Source organism: Clupea harengus, chromosome 11 (assembly GCF_900700415.2).
Source record: "Clupea harengus chromosome 11, Ch_v2.0.2, whole genome shotgun sequence".
NCBI lineage: Eukaryota > Metazoa > Chordata > Actinopteri > Clupeiformes > Clupeidae > Clupea > Clupea harengus.
Window position 1 is genome coordinate 28,592,827 of NC_045162.1, and position 22,063 is coordinate 28,614,889.

At 47.0% G+C, this 22,063-nt stretch overlaps 1 protein-coding gene across 1 annotated transcript in view; it reads right to left on the reverse strand.

The window, feature by feature from the left end:
• Positions 1 to 4,378: 4,378 nt before the first annotated feature.
• Positions 4,379 to 22,063, reverse strand: part of snrka (SNF related kinase a) — a 34,571-nt gene continuing 16,886 nt past the window's right edge. The window contains 4 exon segments of the mRNA XM_031576739.2: positions 4,379 to 4,963; positions 5,007 to 5,830; positions 7,456 to 7,590; positions 8,976 to 9,188. Of these exon segments, the coding sequence (XP_031432599.1) occupies positions 4,428 to 4,963; positions 5,007 to 5,830; positions 7,456 to 7,590; positions 8,976 to 9,188 (1,708 nt within the window). The 3' untranslated portion in view covers positions 4,379 to 4,427.

A 22,063-nucleotide genomic window follows, 5' to 3' on the forward strand; every position in this document is an offset into this window, starting at 1 on the left:
CCATGTGTGGAGTGGAGTTTGTGTTGAGTGCACCGAAGGACATGAAGCTGGACACACACACACACACATCTCCCCACCACCACCCTTCACTGAAGGACATGACGCTGGACACACACACACACACACACACACACACACACACACACACACACACACACACACACACACACACACACACACACATCTCCCCACCACCACCCTTCACTGAAGGACATGACGCTGGACACACACACACACACACATCTCCCCACCACCACCCTTCACTGAAGGACATGACGCTGGACACACACACACACACACACACACACACACACAGCTTCTCCCCACCACCACCAGTCTTCACTGAAGGACATGACGCTGGACACACACACAGCTTCTCCCCACCAGTCTTCACTGAAGGACATGACGCTGGACACACACACACACACACACACACACACACCTCACTTCTCCCCACCATCACCAGTCTTCATTGAAGGACATGACGCTGGACACACACACACACACACACACAGCTTCTCCCCACCATCACCAGTCTTCACTGAAGGACATGACGCTGGACACACACACACACACACACACACACACAGCTTCTCCCCACCATCACCAGTATTCACTGAAGGACATGACGCTGGACACACACACACACACACACCCCATCACCAGTCTTCACTGAAGGACATGACGCTGGACACACACACACACCACCAGTCTTCACACCTCCAAACTCAGTAACAACACAGAGATCAATGGCTGCGCTGCATGTGTGTGCACCTCTATGAGCCTCCAGAGCTCTGTGTGTGTGTGTGTGTGTGTGTGTGTGTGTGTGTGTGTACACCTCTATGAGCCTCCAGAGCTCTGTGTGTGTGTGCACCTCTATGAGCCTCCAGAGCTGTGTGTGTGTGTGTGTGTGTGTGTACACCTCTATGAGCCTCCAGAGCTCTGTGTGTGTGTGTGTGTGTGTGTGTGTGTGTGTGTGTGTGTGTGTGTGTGTGCACCTTTGAGCCTCCAGAGCTCTGTGTGTGTGTGTACACACCTATGTGGCCAAAGTGCAGTGTTGCCGGAGGAGGGGGAGGGTGCTGGGTTACTGGAGATCTCGGCCAGAACAAGCTGGATGTAAATCACTACAGAGTAGCTGTCATCACGGGATGGGTGAAGGACTATTTGAAAAAGACACCTTCAACCTTTAACACTGTTCATCCTGAAAAGTTCAGTTCTTTCCATTACCGAGTAACAATTTATAGGGCAGTTTGGTCACACCTTGTGTCAATAAGCTGATCAAATCTCTCCTTAGTAGACTTAGTACTATTGTACTATTTTCGTTGCAATTTTTGAGAATCCCTGCAGCAAATTCAGTCACTTTTGGCCGCAACAATCCCAACAAACCCTGGCGAGATACTGGCAGGACTGTTCTATGCTGTCAAAGAGTAAAGAAGACAAAACCAAAAACACAGGTTGAGGACATTTTCCACAACATTTAATTTTGGACATTACCATAGCTATATGTAACCTCTGAGGACAAAGTTTCAACATTTGAACATTTATGTTATTTTTGCTTTTTCAATTTGTATTCATTTATGCTAGTACATGTTTTGGTCCAGTAACATTTTAGTGGTTTTTTTTTTTTTTTTCTTTATTAAAAAAAAAAAAAAAATCTCCCTTGATGTACGTGGATCAATAAATGTTAAACTAACAACACATGCACATCATTCACCTGTTTATATCAGGGCAGGACAGGGTCAGAGACGGACATGGGTACAGCAATGAGGTTCCTTTTTTTTTCTTTTCTTTTTTTTCCTTTGTCACCTCAGTTTCATCAGACACTCATAACTAATAAGGCTATATTACAGCTAGGAACCAAAATGGCCGACAATTCTGATCTACATACAGAGCACCATATATACACCTATATTTACAGACCTTTCAGTTCAGAAGAAAACAAAAAAAAATACTCAAGACGATCATTTTCTGTTACAGTCAAGTCAGCCATCCCAAGGCTGAACATGTTGGAAATATAAAAACAAAAGAAGTGTATTTACATATAGCTGCAACTCATAGCTTATTGCCAATGCCCTTAAAATAGATTTCAGGATTCCCCCAACCACCCACCCACCCACCCGCTCGCTAGATTGCTCTTGTTCTTTAGCCTGGCTTGCATGAAGTGTGCAGGCTAGTGGAATCTCCCCAAGAGGATGCTCCACTCACCCTGACCGACTGACTGACTGAGTGAGGACGCAGGCCTCTCGGTATACCCAGTCCAGCCTTCTCCTGCAATCCAGGTCCCGCTTTCACAAAGCATTTTAAAACAGCAGTCCTTTCCAAAAATAAAACTTCTGAAAAACATATGTACACACACACGCACGCACACACACACACACATATTAGACATCAACACCACCTCCATTTACACCCCCCTCAAACGACTCTGTGTGAGCACTCATGGACAGTAACTAAAGAGAAGAGTCATGAAACAAAGTAAACACGTGGACATGGGAGAGTTTGGACACAAGAGTGGAGATACATACACCAAACTACAGAGTGGACTCTGTGCTCACGAGGCTGCACACTCGGGCCTGTTTCTGTTTTCTGTGCCTGGACCACTGTACACGGGCATCTGAATCAGACCTGCAATCAGGGCCAGGACAGACAAGACGCATCAAGGCATCCATCTCTGGTCGTCTAGACCTGATCATGTCCCGCATCAGAGAAGCTAGGAAAAGAAAAAAAAAACTCCTTGGCCAGCGTTTCTGCCCAGAGAAGCTGTGCGATTACCACACTTTTACATTTAAAACGTTAAGGGAACAAAATGGCCATCATCGATGTGGGCAGTGATGAGAGACCATCATTCAATCTCTTGTTCAGTAGTAAAAAAAAAAACATATCGATTGACCAAATAGACCACCGGGAGGTCTGAGAAGGTTTTTGTTGATTTCTATTGGAAATTGGAATAAAGACATTGGGCCTCATTCTCGAACATTTTCTGAAGTTTCTTCTGAAATGTTTCTTACGGACTTCGGAAGACCAACGTAAGAAAAAGATCTGAAAATGTGTTCTTACGCAGCCAAAGTGTTCTCAGCTTTGCTCTACCGAATGAGGATTCTTAAATTGAACGCGCGTTCTCGTGCACCTGAATTTGCATACATACACGCCCCGCCAGCTCCTTATAAGTGTGCAGTCATGTGCGGGCGGAATCGACCGAATCCAAGCAAAAGCAACACGAAAGCGAGTCATGTCGAAGCGGAATTCTATTCCACTATGGCTAAATTTTAGGACATCACGATGCCTCGTAGAATCATGACTAGGAGTTCAGAAGAAATTCCTTCTTAACTGCGTTCGAGAATGAGGCCCATTCTCTTTAAATCAGAATTCTTCAATTCCAATTTAAAGATCCGAAATTGTTCCATTCTGATTTTAAAAGACTGCAATTTATTTAACTTTATTTTTTACTTCTTTACTTCTAAAATAAATGATTAATTGATACAGGTGAGCTTCCAATTAAAAACATCTTTTAATTTAAAGTTTTTTTTTTCTTTTTTTTTTTTTAATAAAAGAAAATGAACAAACAGATTGTCTATGACTAAAATCACTTCTCAAACATCAGATTTATCCTCAAAATAATACAATTTAAAAAAGATGAATTTAACTATAGAATTAATCATCTCCATGGAATCACGTATGTTCCATACTGGTCGTCTGGTTTAAGACTTTGCAGAGCTGTACACTGCTAGAGGGGGAAACGGGGGAAAAAACTAAAACAAAAACAAACAAAAAAACGGATTCAGTCAAGGCCTCTCTCTGGTCAACCACTGTAGCTTTGTGTTGGAAATCTGAAATTTACATTCTGTAGAGTTTACAATCGATGCAAAGCATATTAAGGATTTGAATAAATTGGATGTTACAAGAGTCTGTAATATAAGTGCTTGCCCAATTAGCTATCCTGTGCTATTCGGTCAGATGTTTGGTCTTTTAACACATTTCTCCAGCTTCCCTTTATTCTAAAATGAATATTTCACACAAGTTTGACTCAACACTATTCAATCCCTTGGAATTTTTATAAGCGCTATTCATTTTAGTGGAACCGAAAAGCAAAAGCACACAGAAAAGAAAATTCTAAAGGAACAAAATATTGAAACGAAACAAAACAAAAAAACAAAAAAATGAAAACCAACAAAAAGCTAGCAGCATGCACCTCAAAAACAGGTGCCAGTCAGGAAACGAAGAGAAACCCAATAAATAAGGTGAGAATGATTAAGACAACACAGAAGGCAGGTAGGCAGGAGGAGGGGAGTTGCCTCGAGGCGTTGAGGGGTCTCACTCAGCTACTGGTGGAGTGCTGAGGGGGATGCTATGCTACTGATGTGGCGGGGGGAGAGAGGAGGAAAGGTGGTGCTAGTGGAGGGAGCCGCCCGGTCGCTCGCCTCCTGGCCTCAGATGACCTGGCAGCAGCTGGCCGGGGCAGAGGTGCAGAGCAGCCCGTCTCTGGGGCTCCGCTGTATGTTCACAGAGATGGTCTTTTCGCACAGAGGTAGCTGGAGCACATTGTTCTTCAGGTTCAGCTTGTTCTCCTTTGCCAAGCCCAGTTCGGTGAGCACCGAGGACATTTGGTCTGCATGTGTTTCCGGCCCTGGGACCCCAAGGCCAGTGCTGGGCAGGCCCACCTGGTCCAAGCTGCCGTTGGAGCCAATGCACATCTTCCAGGAGGACTTCTCCTGCACCTTGATGCTAGACAGGCTCTGAGGGTCTATGATGAAGCGGCCACCGGGGCCGCGCTGCTGGAACTGGGAGCTCAGGCACAGGCTCATGAGTTTGAGGCTTTCCACCAGCTCCCCGCCACTGCGCGTCGATGACGCCTTCCGTGACGACCCTGATGAGCGGTTGACGCCGCCACTAGAGCAGCTGGAGGGGCTGCCCTGTCCTTTAGTGCCACCCCCACCCCCACCCCCACCACTGCTCCCCCCACCGCCTCCACCCCCGCCCCCCGCCACCACCCCCTCCCCCACCTCCACTCCCACCTGGGGGGCTGCCTCGGTCTGGTCCTGAATTGCCCTCCCCCGGGGGCTTGCTCTGCCCTCCGCTGCTGCCACCATTTCCCCCAGAGTTCCCTGGCGGGCCCTCACTGCTGTCCCGCCGGTTCCAGCTGTAGGTGAAGCCCGTGTCCTTGTCGAGACGCCGCCGGTGGCTCTCCGAGTCGTCGTCGCTGGTCTCTGAGCTGGAGCAGCTGGAGCCTCGGCCCTGGCTCTTGCGGCGGTGGTAGCGCTTCTGCGCGGTGCCCGGTGACGACGCCGTCATGTTCATCTTGAGGCGGCTCAGCTTCGGCGGCAGGCTCTCGTCCATGTCAAAGTCGTCGTCCGACTCGCCCTCCTCCTCGAAGATCTGGTTGAGTACGGGCGCACTCTTGCGCGAGGTGATGCGGTTGGTGATGGACGGCGGGGGCTTGCGGCGAAGCACGACCTGGGCAGGCAGCGGTGAGGGCTCGTGCTCGTCCTCCTCCTCCTCGTCCTCTTCCACCCTAAAGAGGGAGGCGCGTGGCTTTGCCGAGGCCGAGGAGGTGCCGGCCAGCAGGCTGCCTGGTTTGAGGGGGTTGGAGGGCCCGGCGGCAGAAGAGGAGGAGGAGGAGCAGCTGCTACCCGAGGCCTCACTGGCGCTGCTGCTGCTGCCGCCGACATCCTCGCGCCGCCCCAGGTCCAACAGGCCCTTACTGCGGTGGCCGTTCAGCAGGTTTTCAGCACTGCGTGCGGGGGACTGTGGCCCACCTGCGTGGGAGATGGAGGACGAAGCCAAGCTGTCCTCGATGTCCTGGTGCATGTCAATCTTGGTTGGCCATGACTGCCTGCGGGGGGGAAAACAAACAAAGTTCCCCAGAACAGAAACAGAAGTTAGAATAGAAACATTTTTAAGCTACAATCTGTAATCCACAATATAATTTCTTTAACCGTCAAGAGTGTCGTCTGGCTGGGAGAGTAACGGAGGCAACTCAGGACACACACAGAGGACAGTGACAGACTTGTGACCGGTATCAAGTGGCAGAGTTGGAACTTTAATGCCATGGCAAACATACCATTCCAGGAATGGTCCTGTCTGAGCATCAATTACATTACGCTATTAAGAGCTTTTAACTTTGCTGACTGCTGTGATATTACGCAGAATGAGTTTTCCTATGAATCAAAATTCTCAGACCTGCATTAGCCAACTTCTGTTTGACAAATGTGTCTTTCTTTCACCTTTCGGTTCTGAGGCCCGTCTCAAAGTGTACCGGATTGATACCGCAGAGGAATCCCATAACATAGATCCTCATATGGCTGTGTGTGTGATCTTCATTAGAGTGTGACACAGCATGATCTGCCTCAGAGTTGGACTCCCAGAAGTGAAGGGACAGGGAGTGAGCTGGAGAGTGAGGCAGAGAGCACTCCTCTACCTAAGAGTGAGCTTGGAGCTCCTCGGCTGTTTGACAGTTAAAGCGGAGCAGCCTGACACGGGTTTCTAGGTCACGCTGAAGCACTTTTCAGCAGCATCCGTAAAAACACATCCATCATCAGGAGCTGCAAAGGGGGATGGCCCAAGGCTACGATGAGAAACAGGGTTGGGTGTCCTGCCATATGGTGTACATCAGAACGGGACTCTCTCCTCCTCGAACATTTGACTCCTTGGCATTTACATCACTTAATCTATGTTGACATCTTCTCCACGGAAACGTTTTTTTTTTTTTTTTTTGTCCTTTCATGTTTCTTGTCAACACCCATCCTCCTCCTAAGTGTCTCCCCCAGGCTCAACCACACTCATCGTGCACACCAACACACTCTGAGAGGCTTAGTGGTCTACATGTGTTCTATTGTACAGTGCGCCTCTACAGGAGTCATTTCTCCTCAACTACAGTTACTACAAGACCACTAGAGCTGGCCCCATACAACTGCATAGTTGGACCACAATAATATTATTCACAATACTGTATGGGTACTCTGACCTATTGTACCATGATTGACTAAATTACCCATGTGTGTATTTTCTGCAGGTTTCTGTAGACAGTTCATATAAATGACACTTAGGCATCTGCCTAATGTAACACTATGGAGTTTCTGGAGCCGCCAGGTAAGGGGCTACTTTCTGCTGGACTATTCAGTAACTTATTTGTTGTCTTGCTTTGTCTTGTGTTGCACTTGCTTGATGTTTGACTGTGTTAGGAAAGTTGTGTGAAAACTGGGTTAATAGCTAAAATGTTCCCAGTAAGCCTGACACAGTTACCACAGGCCATACAGATGCAAAATTAACCTATGCGTACAAAGCACTTTATGTGCACAGTTGGTCCAATGTCCTCAAGAAGAGAGAGAGAGAGAGAGAGAGAGAGAGAGAGAAAGAAAGAAAGAAAGAAAGAAAGAAAGAAAGAGAGAGAGAGAGAGAGAGAGAGAGAGAGAGAGAGAGAGAGAGAGAGAGAGAGAGAGAGAGAGAGAGCTGTGCTACCTGAACTGGGCCTTGATGTTGCTGGGGCTGGATGAGCGTGGCTGCACCTCCTTGTCCTGCTTCTCCCGCAGGATGCGCTCGGCCAGCAGGAAGTAGGTGGCCGTGATGTGGTTGTACTTGTTGGTCTCCAGGGCCCTGAAGGGAAAGAAGGCAGGCGAGTGATCTAGCAGTGAGCAGTGAGTCAGACAGCTCTTCATCTACATGTTGAAAATCGCCGTCCTGCAAAGTAATCCCAAGTCTCTAAATGATGACACATTTTACAAACTAGTGGTTATTATGAGTGCTTCCAAGGAACAGGCTACAGGACAGATGGTCAGTGGGTATCCCATGGCATCCTGCCCCTCTGCTGGCTCCTCTCCAGAACTGGCGTGTGCACCAGGGGTGGGAACCTCACTATTCATGATTAAGATTTCTATTATTCAGCATTGGGAGTCTTTGATGCAGTGGGATTTCTACCTATATATTTCACCAGCTTTGCAAAGTGAAACCTTTAAAAAAAAAAAACAGAACAGGGGGGCATTGTGGCGCAAACAGTAGCCCCGACCACATTCCGGCTTGACGCCCATGGAGGACACGGGTTCGAATCTGGCCCGATGTCATTTCTCCTGTCCACTCCCCACCTCTTCTCCCTCTCATTTCCTGTCCCACTCTTCACTAATCTATCAATTAACGGCATAAAAGCCCAAAAACAAATCTTTAAATTAAAAAAAAAAAAAAAAAAAAAAAAAAACAGAACAGAAACAGTAGCAACAACGCAGCAGTAAAGTTGTGCATCATCCTGGACTCTCATCATAAGGGCATTCCCAGCACTGAGGAAGGGGAGGAGGGTGTGTGTGCTCTAGTGCAGTTTATCGCAGAGGGCCTCTCTACACATGCACGCGCACACACACACACACACACACACACACACACACACACACACACACACACACACACACACACACACACACACACACACACACACACACACACACACACACACACACACACACACACACACACACACACACACACTTCCCACTCCATTGAGGACAGAAGCAGCTGTTGTGGGAGGGTGTGGGAGTAACTCTACAAACAACATCGAAACAGGAGCGAGGGACTAATCTCAAGTCCAGCACTGATCTGCCCTCTGTGGCGTCTCCCTGCACACCCCACCACCCCACCACCCCACACCACCCCACCAGATCCATCTTCCTAATGAATGAAGGCGCGCTGTATATTAAAATGGAGGTGTCGGTAAGCAGTGATGAATGATGGTTGGAAGAGGGGAAAACGAACTAGAAGGCCCTGATAAATGTGCTGTCTCTGTCCGACCCCGCCGTTCATTTCCACAACACTGAAGCCTGGAAACAGGCAGGCAGACGAAGAAAAGAGAAGAGAAGAGAAGAGAAGCCAACACACAGACATGGAGCAAGGACAGGCCGTCATAGGGTACAGTTGTCAGACCAAAACAACACGGCCAGTTGACCATTAATCATCAATGTTTTGTGGAAGTGTTTGTGGTGTTGCTTGTGGCTTACTCTACGATGGTCTCGCGGTCAGTGATGTCCCCGAGCACCATGCGCTGGATGATGCCGTTGTGCTCCTCGTCCGAGAGGCTCTTGTGGGACACCAGCGGCGTGCTGTACTTGGTGGCCGGGGAGGGGTCCACCCCCTGGAGCCAGGCATGGCTTTCGATCTCCTCCAGCGACGCCCGCCGCTTTGGGTCTCTCTGAAGCATGCGGTTTATTAGGCTACAGAAGCAGGGGGAGGGAGAGGGAAGGAGAAAATTAGCCACCATTTCACTGGGCATGAGGCTCACTTCCACATGGACAATTGGCTGGCCGATATGGACCAAAAATGCAGGTATTTTCAGGCAGAATACCAACACACCATATCTGTTGGTGGACTAAATGTTCAGTGGTAAGTCAAAGCCACATGTTCAATGTCACAAGCACTTCTATGAAAACAAACTGTGATCAAATCTCAGTTTGAAAACAGAAAGCTTTTTACAACTTTTTTATTTCGATGTTTTTGCTTATCACCCCAGGGGTCAAATAAGGCAACACTTTTGCACCACCTCAGGAAGGGGTCCCGAGTCACTATACCAAGTTTCGTGTCAGAGAGTTGCTGGGATATGATCTTTCTGTCTGGATTTACAGATAAATACTTCCTGGATCATATTTAAAGCTTGATATATTTACCTTAAATACATGCAGAATCACATTTGCTACATACAATTTCAACAAGATTTTACAAAAAAATGTAAGTATGAATTATTAATGAATTAAAAGTTGCTTCAATACCGTACATTTTTATATTGAAATATATGTAACAATATAAATGTTATTCTTACTGTAACTTACTGTAAAATTGCCAAAGCTTCCCCTGCCACAAACTTACTGAGTTACTACATGAAGAGCGCCATTTTGGATATAGCACTCAAAAGGCCCACTACAGTGCACAGATATCAGATTGCATACAACAGCTTTTTCAGGAAAGTATTGATGACGTAGACGTCTCAAAAACTCAAGTAGCAAATATGACACAACAGGCGTTATAGGGCTAAATAAAACAAATAGCGCATCCTTAGGTCAACTGAAGAGGTTGCATTTACACTAATATTGGTCAAACCGATATAAAGACGGCTGACACAAAGTGTCAAAGGAGGCCAAAAGTGACAAGTTGGCCACTGCACAATGCTTTGCTTTGAGCCAACCCCACTTGAAGGGGCACTAGCATGATGGGACACACACCCACCTGGAGACACACACTTTATATTCCGTATCAACTATGTGGGTGGGGCTGGTGGGGGATTAGTCAAGTCTATGATATTTAACCATCAATAGTGGTCATAGCATCATCAGATCCTTTTAATTGACCGATCGCCAGGGCCCCGCCCCCTTAGTTACTGTTGCTACGTCCGACACAATTCCCGGAACTGTCAAGCCAAAAGCCATGGCGGGTACGGGGACAAGCGCTATGGTTGTCAGTGTGAGTGATGATTCTTGGAGTAATACCTCCACGATATCCTCCAGATGAAGGCAAAAGGGACTGCAATATGCAGTGGAAGGATATATCCAAAACATTAAGATCAACAACGAAGGGGACACAACAATAATCGAAGCAAAAGCATACAGGGCTCAATAAAAAAAAATCAGAAACCCCACGACCTCTTCATTTATCATATGATATTTATTGACTATTGTAGTGACATTGAACTGCATGAATATTGCATATAGGTTTTGATTTCACATTATTTTCTTATAAATAATGGACCTACTTTAGGCATTTCCATTATGCATTTGATGAACAATCTGTTCATGGGAAATGTATATGTAAGGGGCGACAGTGGTACAGGAGGTAGAGAAGTCGTTTAGTAATCAGAAGGTTGCTAGTTCGATTCCCTGTCGAAGCGTCCTTGAGCAAGACACTGAACCCCTAATTGCTCCTGATGTGCAGTGTGCCATCAGTGTAAATGTAAAATGTGTATACATTGTAAGTCGCACATATGTAAGTCGCTTTGGATAAAAACGTCTGCTAAATGACTAAATGTAAATTTGCTGAAATGTCTGGAGCAAGCCCAGGCGGTACACGTACTCATGAGAGAGCAAAGGAACGGGATTGGATGACTCATGGTGGTCATGAACAGACTGAAGATGACCAGAAAGGTCAGCCCTAAACCAGGACAGGGCACAGCCTCTGATCCCAACATGATGTTCAAGTCTCTGGAGCACAATATGATGATCTATAGTGTCCAAAGCAGCGTTAAGGTCGAGTAGAACCAGTACCAAAATGCACCCATGATCAGATGCGATTAGTAGGTTATTCAGAACTTTGACTTTCAGACGCAGAGGGAGAGTGGGGGCAAGGCTGCACGGATAGAGAGTGTGTGTGTGTGTGTGTGTGTGTGTGTGTGTGAGAGAGCGAGAGGAGCAAACACTAGCACAGCTTTAGGAAGAAACGGGTTATATAATGCGACGTCAACTACATTGGTATATAAACAATATGGTTATCCTATATCTCATTTAAAAATGTATCGATATACCTTATAAAGTCGATATACCACCCAGCCCTACTTCCATGTATGCCTTTCATACACAAACAGGCGTTTTAGCTGACTGACTGCGTAGTAGTAGTAGTTCCGCTTGGTCTTGCTTTACCATGCAAATCAGGTTCAGCGTTTCCATACAAGAGACAGAAACATTGTCTGATGAGTTTTAAAAAATACTTTAAGGATACTTTAATGAACTTACACATGATGAAGTAGCTGGCCCTCAAGAGAAACATCCTTCCACAAACATACACACCAAAATACAAATGTGTTTTGAAGAATTCACAAATCTTTAAGAATGCTCAATGGATTATTTCATTGGAAGAACCCCTTGGGAACCAGTAACCTAGTTTGCTCCATATTCAGAGCTCTGGAATAGTAACTCTCTGAACGACTGGGTGCCTGCACACATACGCACACAAACACACACACACTAACAGATGATAGACAAACACTGTGGGGTGAATAAACAGTGGGAGCCCAGTGAATATTGTACACCAGAGACTATGGAGGAGAAGTGACTGGCCTAGAGAGGGCGTGCGCCTGAGGCTTCTCCCTGGATGCTGCTGCAGTGCGGGGGTCTAACTGACGTGAGCAGACCTAGACCTGAAGCCCGCGGCTGAAGCACAGCTGAGGGCCGTCAGCAGCACGCTTAGCTTCCCTCTACTGGAACAGCACGCGGCGCCTGCCCAGTACCCGCCGCATCAGACACAGACACACACACACACACACACACACACACACACACACACACACACACACACACACACACACACACACACACACACAGTCAATTCCCTGCATCAGCAGCCCTCCATGCATCTTCTGAACAGAGAAGACCCTCAGGAGCACTTTCATCCACTGGAAGGTCAACATATGCCGTGACCTTTAGCCTTTCTGCCCGTTCACTCGTCTCCCCTGCACTGAGGGCAGCACATGACGGGCACATGGACACATGGAGTGGGCTTACATGTTCGTTCCATATGCATTGGTCACTGATAATACCACATGCAAATATGATGCACACTTCAAACCAGGATACAACCCGTGAAGCACCAACCACAAAGAAACAGAGCATCACTTAAGTCAGGAGTTTACTCTGAAGTCGCATCCATTTAAATTTATCCATCAATTATTTATAGCCTGACTCTGGCTGAGGCGCCCATCTTTAAATCTGGTCCACAAAGGCCACCGTCAGAAATAGTAACCTAATAATATTCATCAAAAGGGTCATTTTTAGCCCCTGGATTTGAATTTGATTTTAAAAGGGCCATTTGCAACACTTAAAATGCCTTATTTTAACTTCATATAAACACACAACAACTAAGGCTGTTTTTAGACCAACAAACAGTCTTCACATTATTCAGGGTTCCCACCCATTTCCAAAACTTTTCCATGACTTTTCCGTGACCCTTAATGACATTTGCATGACCTTTCACAACCTACAGGTAGACACAAGTGCATACTTTACTCCACAGGTTGGAATTATTGAATACAAATGAAAACAACCTTTTCCATTCCTTTTCTAATAAGTTAGTTAGGCTATGTCAATTAAGGTGAAAATGATTACCCTGCAGAAATCCAATATTTCCATGGAAGAGTACAATAATTTAACTCATTTCACAATACCCACATTACTCAAAATCAAAATGTCATGACTTTTCCAAATCTTCCAATGAATTTCCTGAATTTCCTTTCTAGCCCTGGAAAATGGGATTTTAAAATCACATTACTCTTCCAGCATTTCCATGGTTGTGGGAACTATAGTCCGATGCAAAACCAGGGAGAAGACAGACACTAATACAATCCTTCTTATTAAGATCAACAGAATTCATAATGTAAGCTTTTCCCGCACCCAAAATTATGTCCCCCCCCCGTCTCGCACCAATCCTTAACGCCGGACTCTGAAAGCAGGAGGACTAACAGCAGCGCTGGAAGTGTTTCTTCTGTGGAGCAGGACTCTGAAAGCAGGAGGACTAACTGCAGCGCTGGAAGTGTTTCTTCTGTGGAGCAGGTGCAAACTGGGCTCTGCACCAGAACATGCAAGTGTGCCAACCTCAGGGGGAGGCATGTGGCACCGCAGAATGTGGGCACAGTAACGCAACACCACAGCAGAGCAGGTCTGGAGCCCTGCTTTGCTTTGCTTTGCTTTGATTCCAAAACCTTAGGTTCAGTATGGCCAAGGAGGCAAAAGTGAAAGTAGAACTTCCTCAGGGACTAGACAAGATAACGAGTTGAGCTGGATTTGAGTGCTCATTTCTCAGCGCCACTCGGACATGTAGGTGCTTTGGACTTTGTCAGCTCATTAACTTGCCAAAAGACACTCTGTCTGGATGAATGACAGCAGAGATGAGTCTAATGGTCTAAATGACAGCAATTAAAGCAGCAGGGACTAAACACCATGCCTGCTTCAAACGCTAGCCCTGCTTTAAGTAAGGGAGGGGGAGTGGTGTGCCTGCTTCAAACCCTAGCCCTGCTTTAAGTAAGGGAGGGGGAGGGTGCTTCCTCCCTGGCTGCTTCCCCTTCACTGCTGCTCACTGGAGAAAAGACAAAAAACAGCTTTAGATATATTTATAGAATCCTCCCAGGAATGAAGCTCGTGCCAGCTCCTCTCCCTACATATGCTCAAACAGCCCACAAAGAATGGCTTCTCTCTTCTCACGGATACAAATCGGAGGCCCAGCTCACAACTGGACAAAACTAAATATAACTGATAATCAACAAAGGACAACAATATTTCTATCATGTGCATTTTGAGATTTGGAAACCGTTTCAAATATCTGCAGAAATACATCCTGTTGGTTTCTGCATCCAGTAACAGGAGAGAAAGATGCTGGGATGGTGTGTGTGGCCTGTCAAAGCTAGTGTCTCGGATATGTGGATAGAGAGCGCAAACCCAAAACAAGGTAGACAGACATGTTTATGGTTATGTGTGATGATCACAGCAACCGTTGCCCAAACACGCTGTGTGCAAGAAAGAGTGTTGGGTATGTGCTGTGCATGTCTCAGAGAGTTGGTGAGCGACCACACAAACAGCAGCATTTGGCAGGATGTTTCTAGAACGCTGGCCAATGTAGACAGACAGGGATGGAAAAATGGAATGCGCTCGCTGCTGAGTGAGAACTCCACTCAAGCTGACGGGGGGATGGACATGCTTCCACAGCCCAGCTCTTGTGATCATGGTTCTGATGGGTGCCGTACGTGCGTGTGCACTGGCCCCGGCCTGAGTGCATGACTGAGCTGCAGCCATCCCTGTGATTCAGCTGAAGAGCTCCACCGGTGGCAGCAGGGCAGGGCAGGGCCCATCGCCTGTGATGACGCTCGCGTCTGAGGGGAAGAACAGCCTGGATCGAGAGGCTGCAGAACGAGGCTTGGCTGAGGGGGATCACTCGCATCAGCAGGGCAGACCAGAACATACTGAGGACTTCCAGTCCCTGAAGCCTCAGCGCGCCACTCAGTTCCTCTCTGTCTGACCAGTACGTTCGTCTGCTGAGCTCTGCTCATCACCCATGAAACATGTCCAACTACACACACACACAAGACACAAGATTAGCTTCAGCATTCCTCTAATAATTAGCATGCACCCAGAGCTTACGGTTTACCGTAAGATTTTAGAATACTAACCAAAGACAAAGCAAGGCAATTCATGTCAAAAAGTTGGAAAGTTCCAGTCACATAAGATAGCGAGATTAGGAAGCTACATAAACGGTTGGCAGTATCTATGGCAACATGGCTAACATGAGCTAACTAGCTAGCCGCTACCCTGATAGAAAAAGGCCAGTGGATCACTTTAGGGCAGAGCTGGCAGTCCGCTGGTGATCTGGTTACAAACAGCCCACCATTATGCCACTTGCTTTTTTCATTTTCAGCAACCCTTAACATTTTTATCACCTCGATAGCCTTCTAGTACAATGGACAACTTCTGTTCAGCTGATGATATTTTAAATAAACGATGCCATGATTTAGAAATTCCAGGAAGTGCTAACTTTTTATGTTGTTTTCTTACTATCCACGCCCAGTTACGCTGAAGGTGATGGCGGTCCGAGAGCGGTCCGAGAGCGGCCCAGAAGTCCAAAATCCACCAGTGGACTGACATATGCTTACTATCCGAGTAGTAGAAGGCCTATAACAAGTGTTGTTGCAGGTAAACCTGATGTGTGTCAAACTAACACCAGTTAGTTAGCTAGGTAGGTAATCATCATTTCATAGAAACGACACTTCTGCATTCGGCTACCTTAGATACCTTAGCTAGTTTAGCTAGCTAGCAACTAGGCTGCAGTTACCTAACTGTATACAGCAGAAAAAAACAATTCTCTCCAAATCAATTTATTGACAATATTGGCATAATCCACACCACTTGTGGATTATGAGAAATGGCTCCAAAAGATTGAACCACTCCAGAGAGAGATAATGGGCAATGTTTTGGTGAAATCCCACGAGTCTCCCATTGACTTCAATGGGACATGAGCTTTCTCTGGATAATCACCCCTCCCCCTTACAAACAACAAACACGTTTGCAGCTCTCGCTCCACCTCAATCCTGTCTGGTTTAGCTGGGTCACTGCACCCAGACCTTGGCTCACCTACGGCCCATTAGCAGTGGATGACTGAACACAGTGCACTTGAGTGGCGCTTTAACACACAACAGCAGAGCAAACTAGGGAGAGCTTTTCATATATCAGGACTATTCCCTGAGCCCCATGCTGAGGGAGAAACACACTAAATATTAGCATATTTATATAAATCAACAACAGAGGACTCAAGACTGATGAAATGCAAAACATCCCTCTGAATTATTTATGTCAGAATTAGTCCCTTTTCCTTCAAACGGGAGGTAGGCTATGGGATGAAAGACTCCGAATATGAATAGCACACGAGAAACAAAAAGCTGCTTAGTAGCCTACTTGGCAGGGACTCTGAGGAAGGGGGAAATGGTCGGGGAACAGTAATAGGTGCCGACTCCGTCCTAAGAGCTAGGCATCCTAGTGGGCACTGGGGATGTGATTCCCAAATGATCCTGATGGGCAATAGGGATGTGATTCCCAAATGATCCTAGTGGGCACTGGGGATGTGATTCCCAAATGATCCTAGTGGGCACTGGGGATGTGATTCCCAAATGATCCTAGTGGGCACTGGGGATGTGATTCCCAAATGATCCTGATGGGCAATAGTGATGTGATTCCCAAATTATCCTAGTGGGCACTGGGGATGTGATTCCCAAATGATCTTAGTGGGCACTGGGGATGTGAATCCTAAGGGCGAGGTGTCCTAAAAAAAAGGGGCGAGGCATCCAAAGAGAAAAACCACCCTTCCATTGCAAAAGGAAGATCTGGAGAAGTTAGAGGGAGCAGGCCTGTCCTGCTGGGGTTCTGACAGCCTTGTGATGCCTGTGCCACCAGACCACAATGAAAAGGTCATCTTCACTTACATCAGCATGTCTGTATCAGTGTGTAGTTGTGTCACATGTCTGTATCAGTGTGTAGTTGTGTCACATGTCTGGATCAGTGTGTAGTTGTGTCACATGTCTGTATCAGTGTGTAGTTGTGCCAGATGTCTGGATCAGTGTGTAGTTGTGCCAGATGTCTGGATCAGTGTGTAGTTGTGCCAGATGTCTGGATCAGTGTGTAGTTGTGTCACAGGTCTGTATCAGTGTGTAGTTGTGTCACATGTCTGTATCAGTGTGTAGTTGTGTCACATGTCTGTATCAGTGTGTAGTTGTGTCTGTATCAGTGTGTAGTTGTGTCACATGTCTGTATCAGTGTGTAGTTGTGTCACATGTCTGTATCAGTGTGTAGTTGTGTCACATGTCTATCAGTGTGTAGTTGTGTCACATGTCTATCAGTGTGTAGTTGTGCCAGAGCACTTTGAGCAGCCACATTCATTTCCACCACAGACGATCAATAGTGACATACACAAACCATTTTTCCTCTTGTAACATTCATTATGTCTGGTGCTCACACGACAAAACAGGGACATACGATTGCAACCAACATATTTCGGTCTTTACCCAGGGTGCAGCTGGTTCTTTTTCATTGCACAATGTTGGCCTGAGAGGGCAGATACACATTCAACCAGGGAAGGCCACTGCTGGAATCATTTGGCCAAGCAGGAAGGACTATGTTTAAAAATAATGTATAAAAAAAAAAAACTATTTAGCAATGCCTTGTTATTGTGGCTGCTGTCTAAAAGAACAAATAGTCCATATGTAGACTATACAACACATAAGCTGTTCACAACAATGAAAGAAATAACAGGCTAGGCTGTGAAGAGGGAACATTATAATAGTGTTGGACTGTAATTCCATTAGAGCTGCCGTCGGCCCTGTAGGTTTTTGTAATGAATAAGCAGTTAGTCGTGGAGCGTGAGTGATTGACTATGGCCGGCTGCCAAAGAGCAGGGTGCACTGAAGAAAGGAGAGAGTGTGCTAGTGGCGGAGCGGAAGGGTCTAGTCTGGCTTCTGTTCAGAGAGCCACAGCTTATCTCTTACATAATCACAGACGGGAGGCCAATACCAACCATGCTAACCAAACAGCCAACCAATCAGGAGCAGCCTGGCCAGGGTACTGATGACCCTTCGCCAGCGCGCACAAGCAGGCAACATACCCATTAAGTTGATATGAAGAGCAGAACATCTTATCATCATCAATACAAATGGAGCTCTACTCCCGTGCAAGAATAAGGGGAGAATTACATTACGCAGGGTAACACAAGTCCACATTAGAAAGGCAAAGTCTAAAGCTAGTGCTTTAAATGGCACTCTTTTCTGCTAACAATGCAAGACAGCATTCCCTTCTGAAACCTGCCATGAGACAATGACAAACACCTCTCTAATCAGCTTAAGTGCTTCGTATCGTTTTTCTGAGGGATTTCCTTTAAAGGACAAAAGGGAACAAAAACAGGATGTGTACTGAATGCATGAAATGTCCGACCTGATACAAACACTGTTTGTATTAACAGAGGACAGACAGATCTGCAGCCATCAGGTTTTGGTGCCATAATGCCCCCAAACACACTTCTACTCCGCCATAATGCCCCCAAACACACTTCTACTACACTGTGGACTAGGCTGCCATAATGCCCCCAAACACACTTCTACTCCACTGTGGACTAGGCTGCCATAATGCCCCCACACACACTTCTACTCATAATGCCCCCCAAACACACTTCTACTGCACTGTGGACTAGGCTGCCATAATGCCCCCACACACACTTCTACTCCACTGTGGACTAGGCTGCAGGCGATCAATTCTATTACACCAGAGACATTTAAATGAAACTTAGAAACCTGCTACCATTGCGCTCTAGGACACGGTGCTCTTCCAGTTTTACTAGGTGAAATTATCGAGGCCAATTAAAAAACATCAATCCAAACGTTCACTTAAAAGGAGGACTGGAGCCGCGGTGGCAGACACATTCAGTTGGCCTTCCGCCCGCCCGCCGCTGCAGTCGTTGACTTCCTTGCCTTCTGGAGATCTGAAGCCTTTTTACTTGAAGTCTAACACAAGGCCTTTTTTTCTACTTCAGTGACGAAAGTTACAGCATGTGACAAGAGCACCCATTCCCCACTCCAACCTCCACTGTTTATTGATGCAGGTGTGTGCACGCTGGCGCGTCTTGCTGCCGCTACTCACCGGCTGTTCTTATTGTTTTATTGTGTTTAGTAAGCTCATCTGGCTTCTCGGTTAAAAATGTTGTCCGCTAAGTTTATACTTTCGCCGGCACTCGCCTGGAATACATTGTCGATATTCCACCGACCTGTGGCTGGTCTTCTCCAGTACTCGGCTGCCGAGCTCCTCCGGCTCCGTTCCCACCTGTTTGAGCCTCCGCCTGCGGTGCTGCGCCCTCGGGATGTCATTCTCCTGCACCGCCGAAAATATATTCACCGTGGCTCCTGCCGGAACTTCCATACGGACAACTCCAAACCAATCCAAACCTTCTGGTCCTCCACTCGTCGCCCTCCGAGAAACACCAGCTGCCGCCGGGTTGATCCCAGCTTGCTAGCCAGCCTACCCAGGTCGGCTAGCACTACTGTCCATAATGACAACTCCACCATCAACTTCGGGCTTCTGAACATCCGCTCACTCACGAGCAAAGGCCATATTGTCCAGGACTACTTCACCGATCGCAAGTATGACTTTTTCTGTTTGACAGAGACGTGGCAGCAGCCAAATGACTTTTCGCAGCTCAACGACGCTACCCCTCCTGGGTTTGTTTACATCTCGCAACCCCGTGGCTCAGGTCGCGGCGGAGGACTCGCGATAATTCACCGCGAGATTTGGAAAGTGATTCCCGTCTCTGTCCCTGCATCCAACTCATTTGAGTGCATTGCCTGTAAACTACCTGGCCCTACTCCCACCATTGTGGCCACCGTTTACCGTCCACCTAGGCCCCACTCTGAGTTTTTAAATGACATTGCTGCTCTACTCGCCCATCTCTCCACTCTCTCCCCTAATGTGATTATGCTGGGCGATTTCAACATCCACCTGGACAACACCACTCTCCCCCTCACCTGTGACTTCTCATCCTGCCTTGAGAGCTCTGGTTACCGCATTTTCACTGATTTCCCCTACCCACATCAAAGGTCACACACTGGACTTAATATGTTGCTCTGGTCTCACTCCCTCCAACTGCACAGCTGATCCACTCCCCATCACTGACCACTTCCTCCTTTCATTCAATGTCACACTCCGCCTCTCCATGACCAAGCCACCACGTCTCATCTCATTCCGTAATATCAAGGCCATAAATCTTCACACCCTATCCTCCACCATCGCTTCTATGCCGGAACCCGGACTACTCCTCCTCCCCTGATGAACTGGTTCTCCACTACAATACCTCGCTCACTTCCATTCTCAACTCCCTCGCTCCTGTTAAATCTCGGTCTGTCTCATTCGCCCATTCTGCCCCTTGGTTCACCCCTGAACTCCGTTCCATCAAGTCCAAAGGACGTCAACTTGAGCGTCTCCACAAAAAGACTGGTCTCACTGTCCACCATGACATGTACAAAAATCATATCTTACAGTATAAGGACTCTATCGCTTCTGCCAAATCCACTTATTATTCCAGTCTTATTTGTTCCAACCATGGCAACTCCAAGGCACTCTTTTCACTCCTCAACAAAATCCTTCAACCCCCAGATCTCCTACCCCCCCACCTGTACTCTTCGGACACATGTGACTCCCTTCTTCAGTTTTTTAATCAGAAAGTTAAAAAAAATTCACCAGCACTTGAGCCCCACTCCCTCACTTGCCCCCTCCTCTGAACCTCTCCCCTACAGTCTGCCATTTTCCTCCTTCTATCTCCCTGATCCCTCTGCTATCTCTGATCTCATCTGTAAATCAAAACCATCCACATGCCAGTTAGATCCCCTACCTACTGCCCTGGTCATATCCTGCCTCCCCTCACTGCTCCCTCTAATTGCTGCTATCATCCACTCCTCTCTCACTACTGGTTCATTTCCCGCACCCCTCAAAACGGCTGCTGTCTCCCCAATCCTCAAAAAACCTGGTTCAGATCCCAACAACCTCCGCCCCATCTCCAACCTATCTTTCATCTCCAAAATACTTGAGAAAATCGTTGCTTCTCAACTCCATTCCCATCTATCTCAAAACAGTTTATATGAACAGTTCCAATCTGGTTTCCGTCCCCGCCATAGCACTGAAACGGCCCTTCTGAAAATCACTAACGACCTCCTTATTGCAGCTGATTCCGGTTTACTATCCATCCTCATCCTCCTTGACCTGAGTGCGGCCTTCGACACAATCTCCCACACCATCCTCCTCAAACAGATTATCCTCCATCGGCATCACTGGCATCCCCCTTGACTGGTTCCACTCCTATCTCTCAGACCGCACTCAGTTCATCCAACTCAAATCCTTCCGTTCCCAACCGTCCCCTGTCTCCTCTGGTGTCCCCCAGGGCTCTGTCCTGGGTCCCCTCCTTTTCATTACTTACCTCCTTCCCCTTGGCCTTATTTTCCGTAAATTCAATATTCTTTTTCATTGCTATGCGGATGACACCCAGCTCTACCTCTCCACCAAGCCCAACTCCATTCTTCCTCCCTCATCCTTGACAGATTGCCTTTCTGCACTTCATACCTGGTTCACCTCAAACTTCCTCAAACTTAACAGTGATAAAACCGAAATCCTTTTAGTCGGTACTAATCCACTCTACTCAAAGTTGACAGTTTTTCCCTCTCAATTGACAGCTCCATAGTTTCCCCCTCCCCCCAGGTAAAGAGTCTGGGTGTCATCATCGACGGCTCACTCTCCTTCAAATCTCATATCAACATCACCACCCGCACCGCTACTTCCATCTCCGTAACATAAATCGCCTCCGTCCCTCCCTCACCCCCCACACCACCTCTATTCTTGTACATAGCCTTGTCACCTCCCGTATCGACTACTGTAATTCTCTCCTCTTTGGTCTCCCCCAGAAATCCCTCCATAAGCTCCAACTGGTCCAGAACTCAGCTGCCCGTATCATCTCCCTCACCCCCTCTTTCCACCACATCACCCCCATCCTACAGCAACTCCACTGGCTTCCAATTCACTTCCGTATCAACTTTAAAATTCTT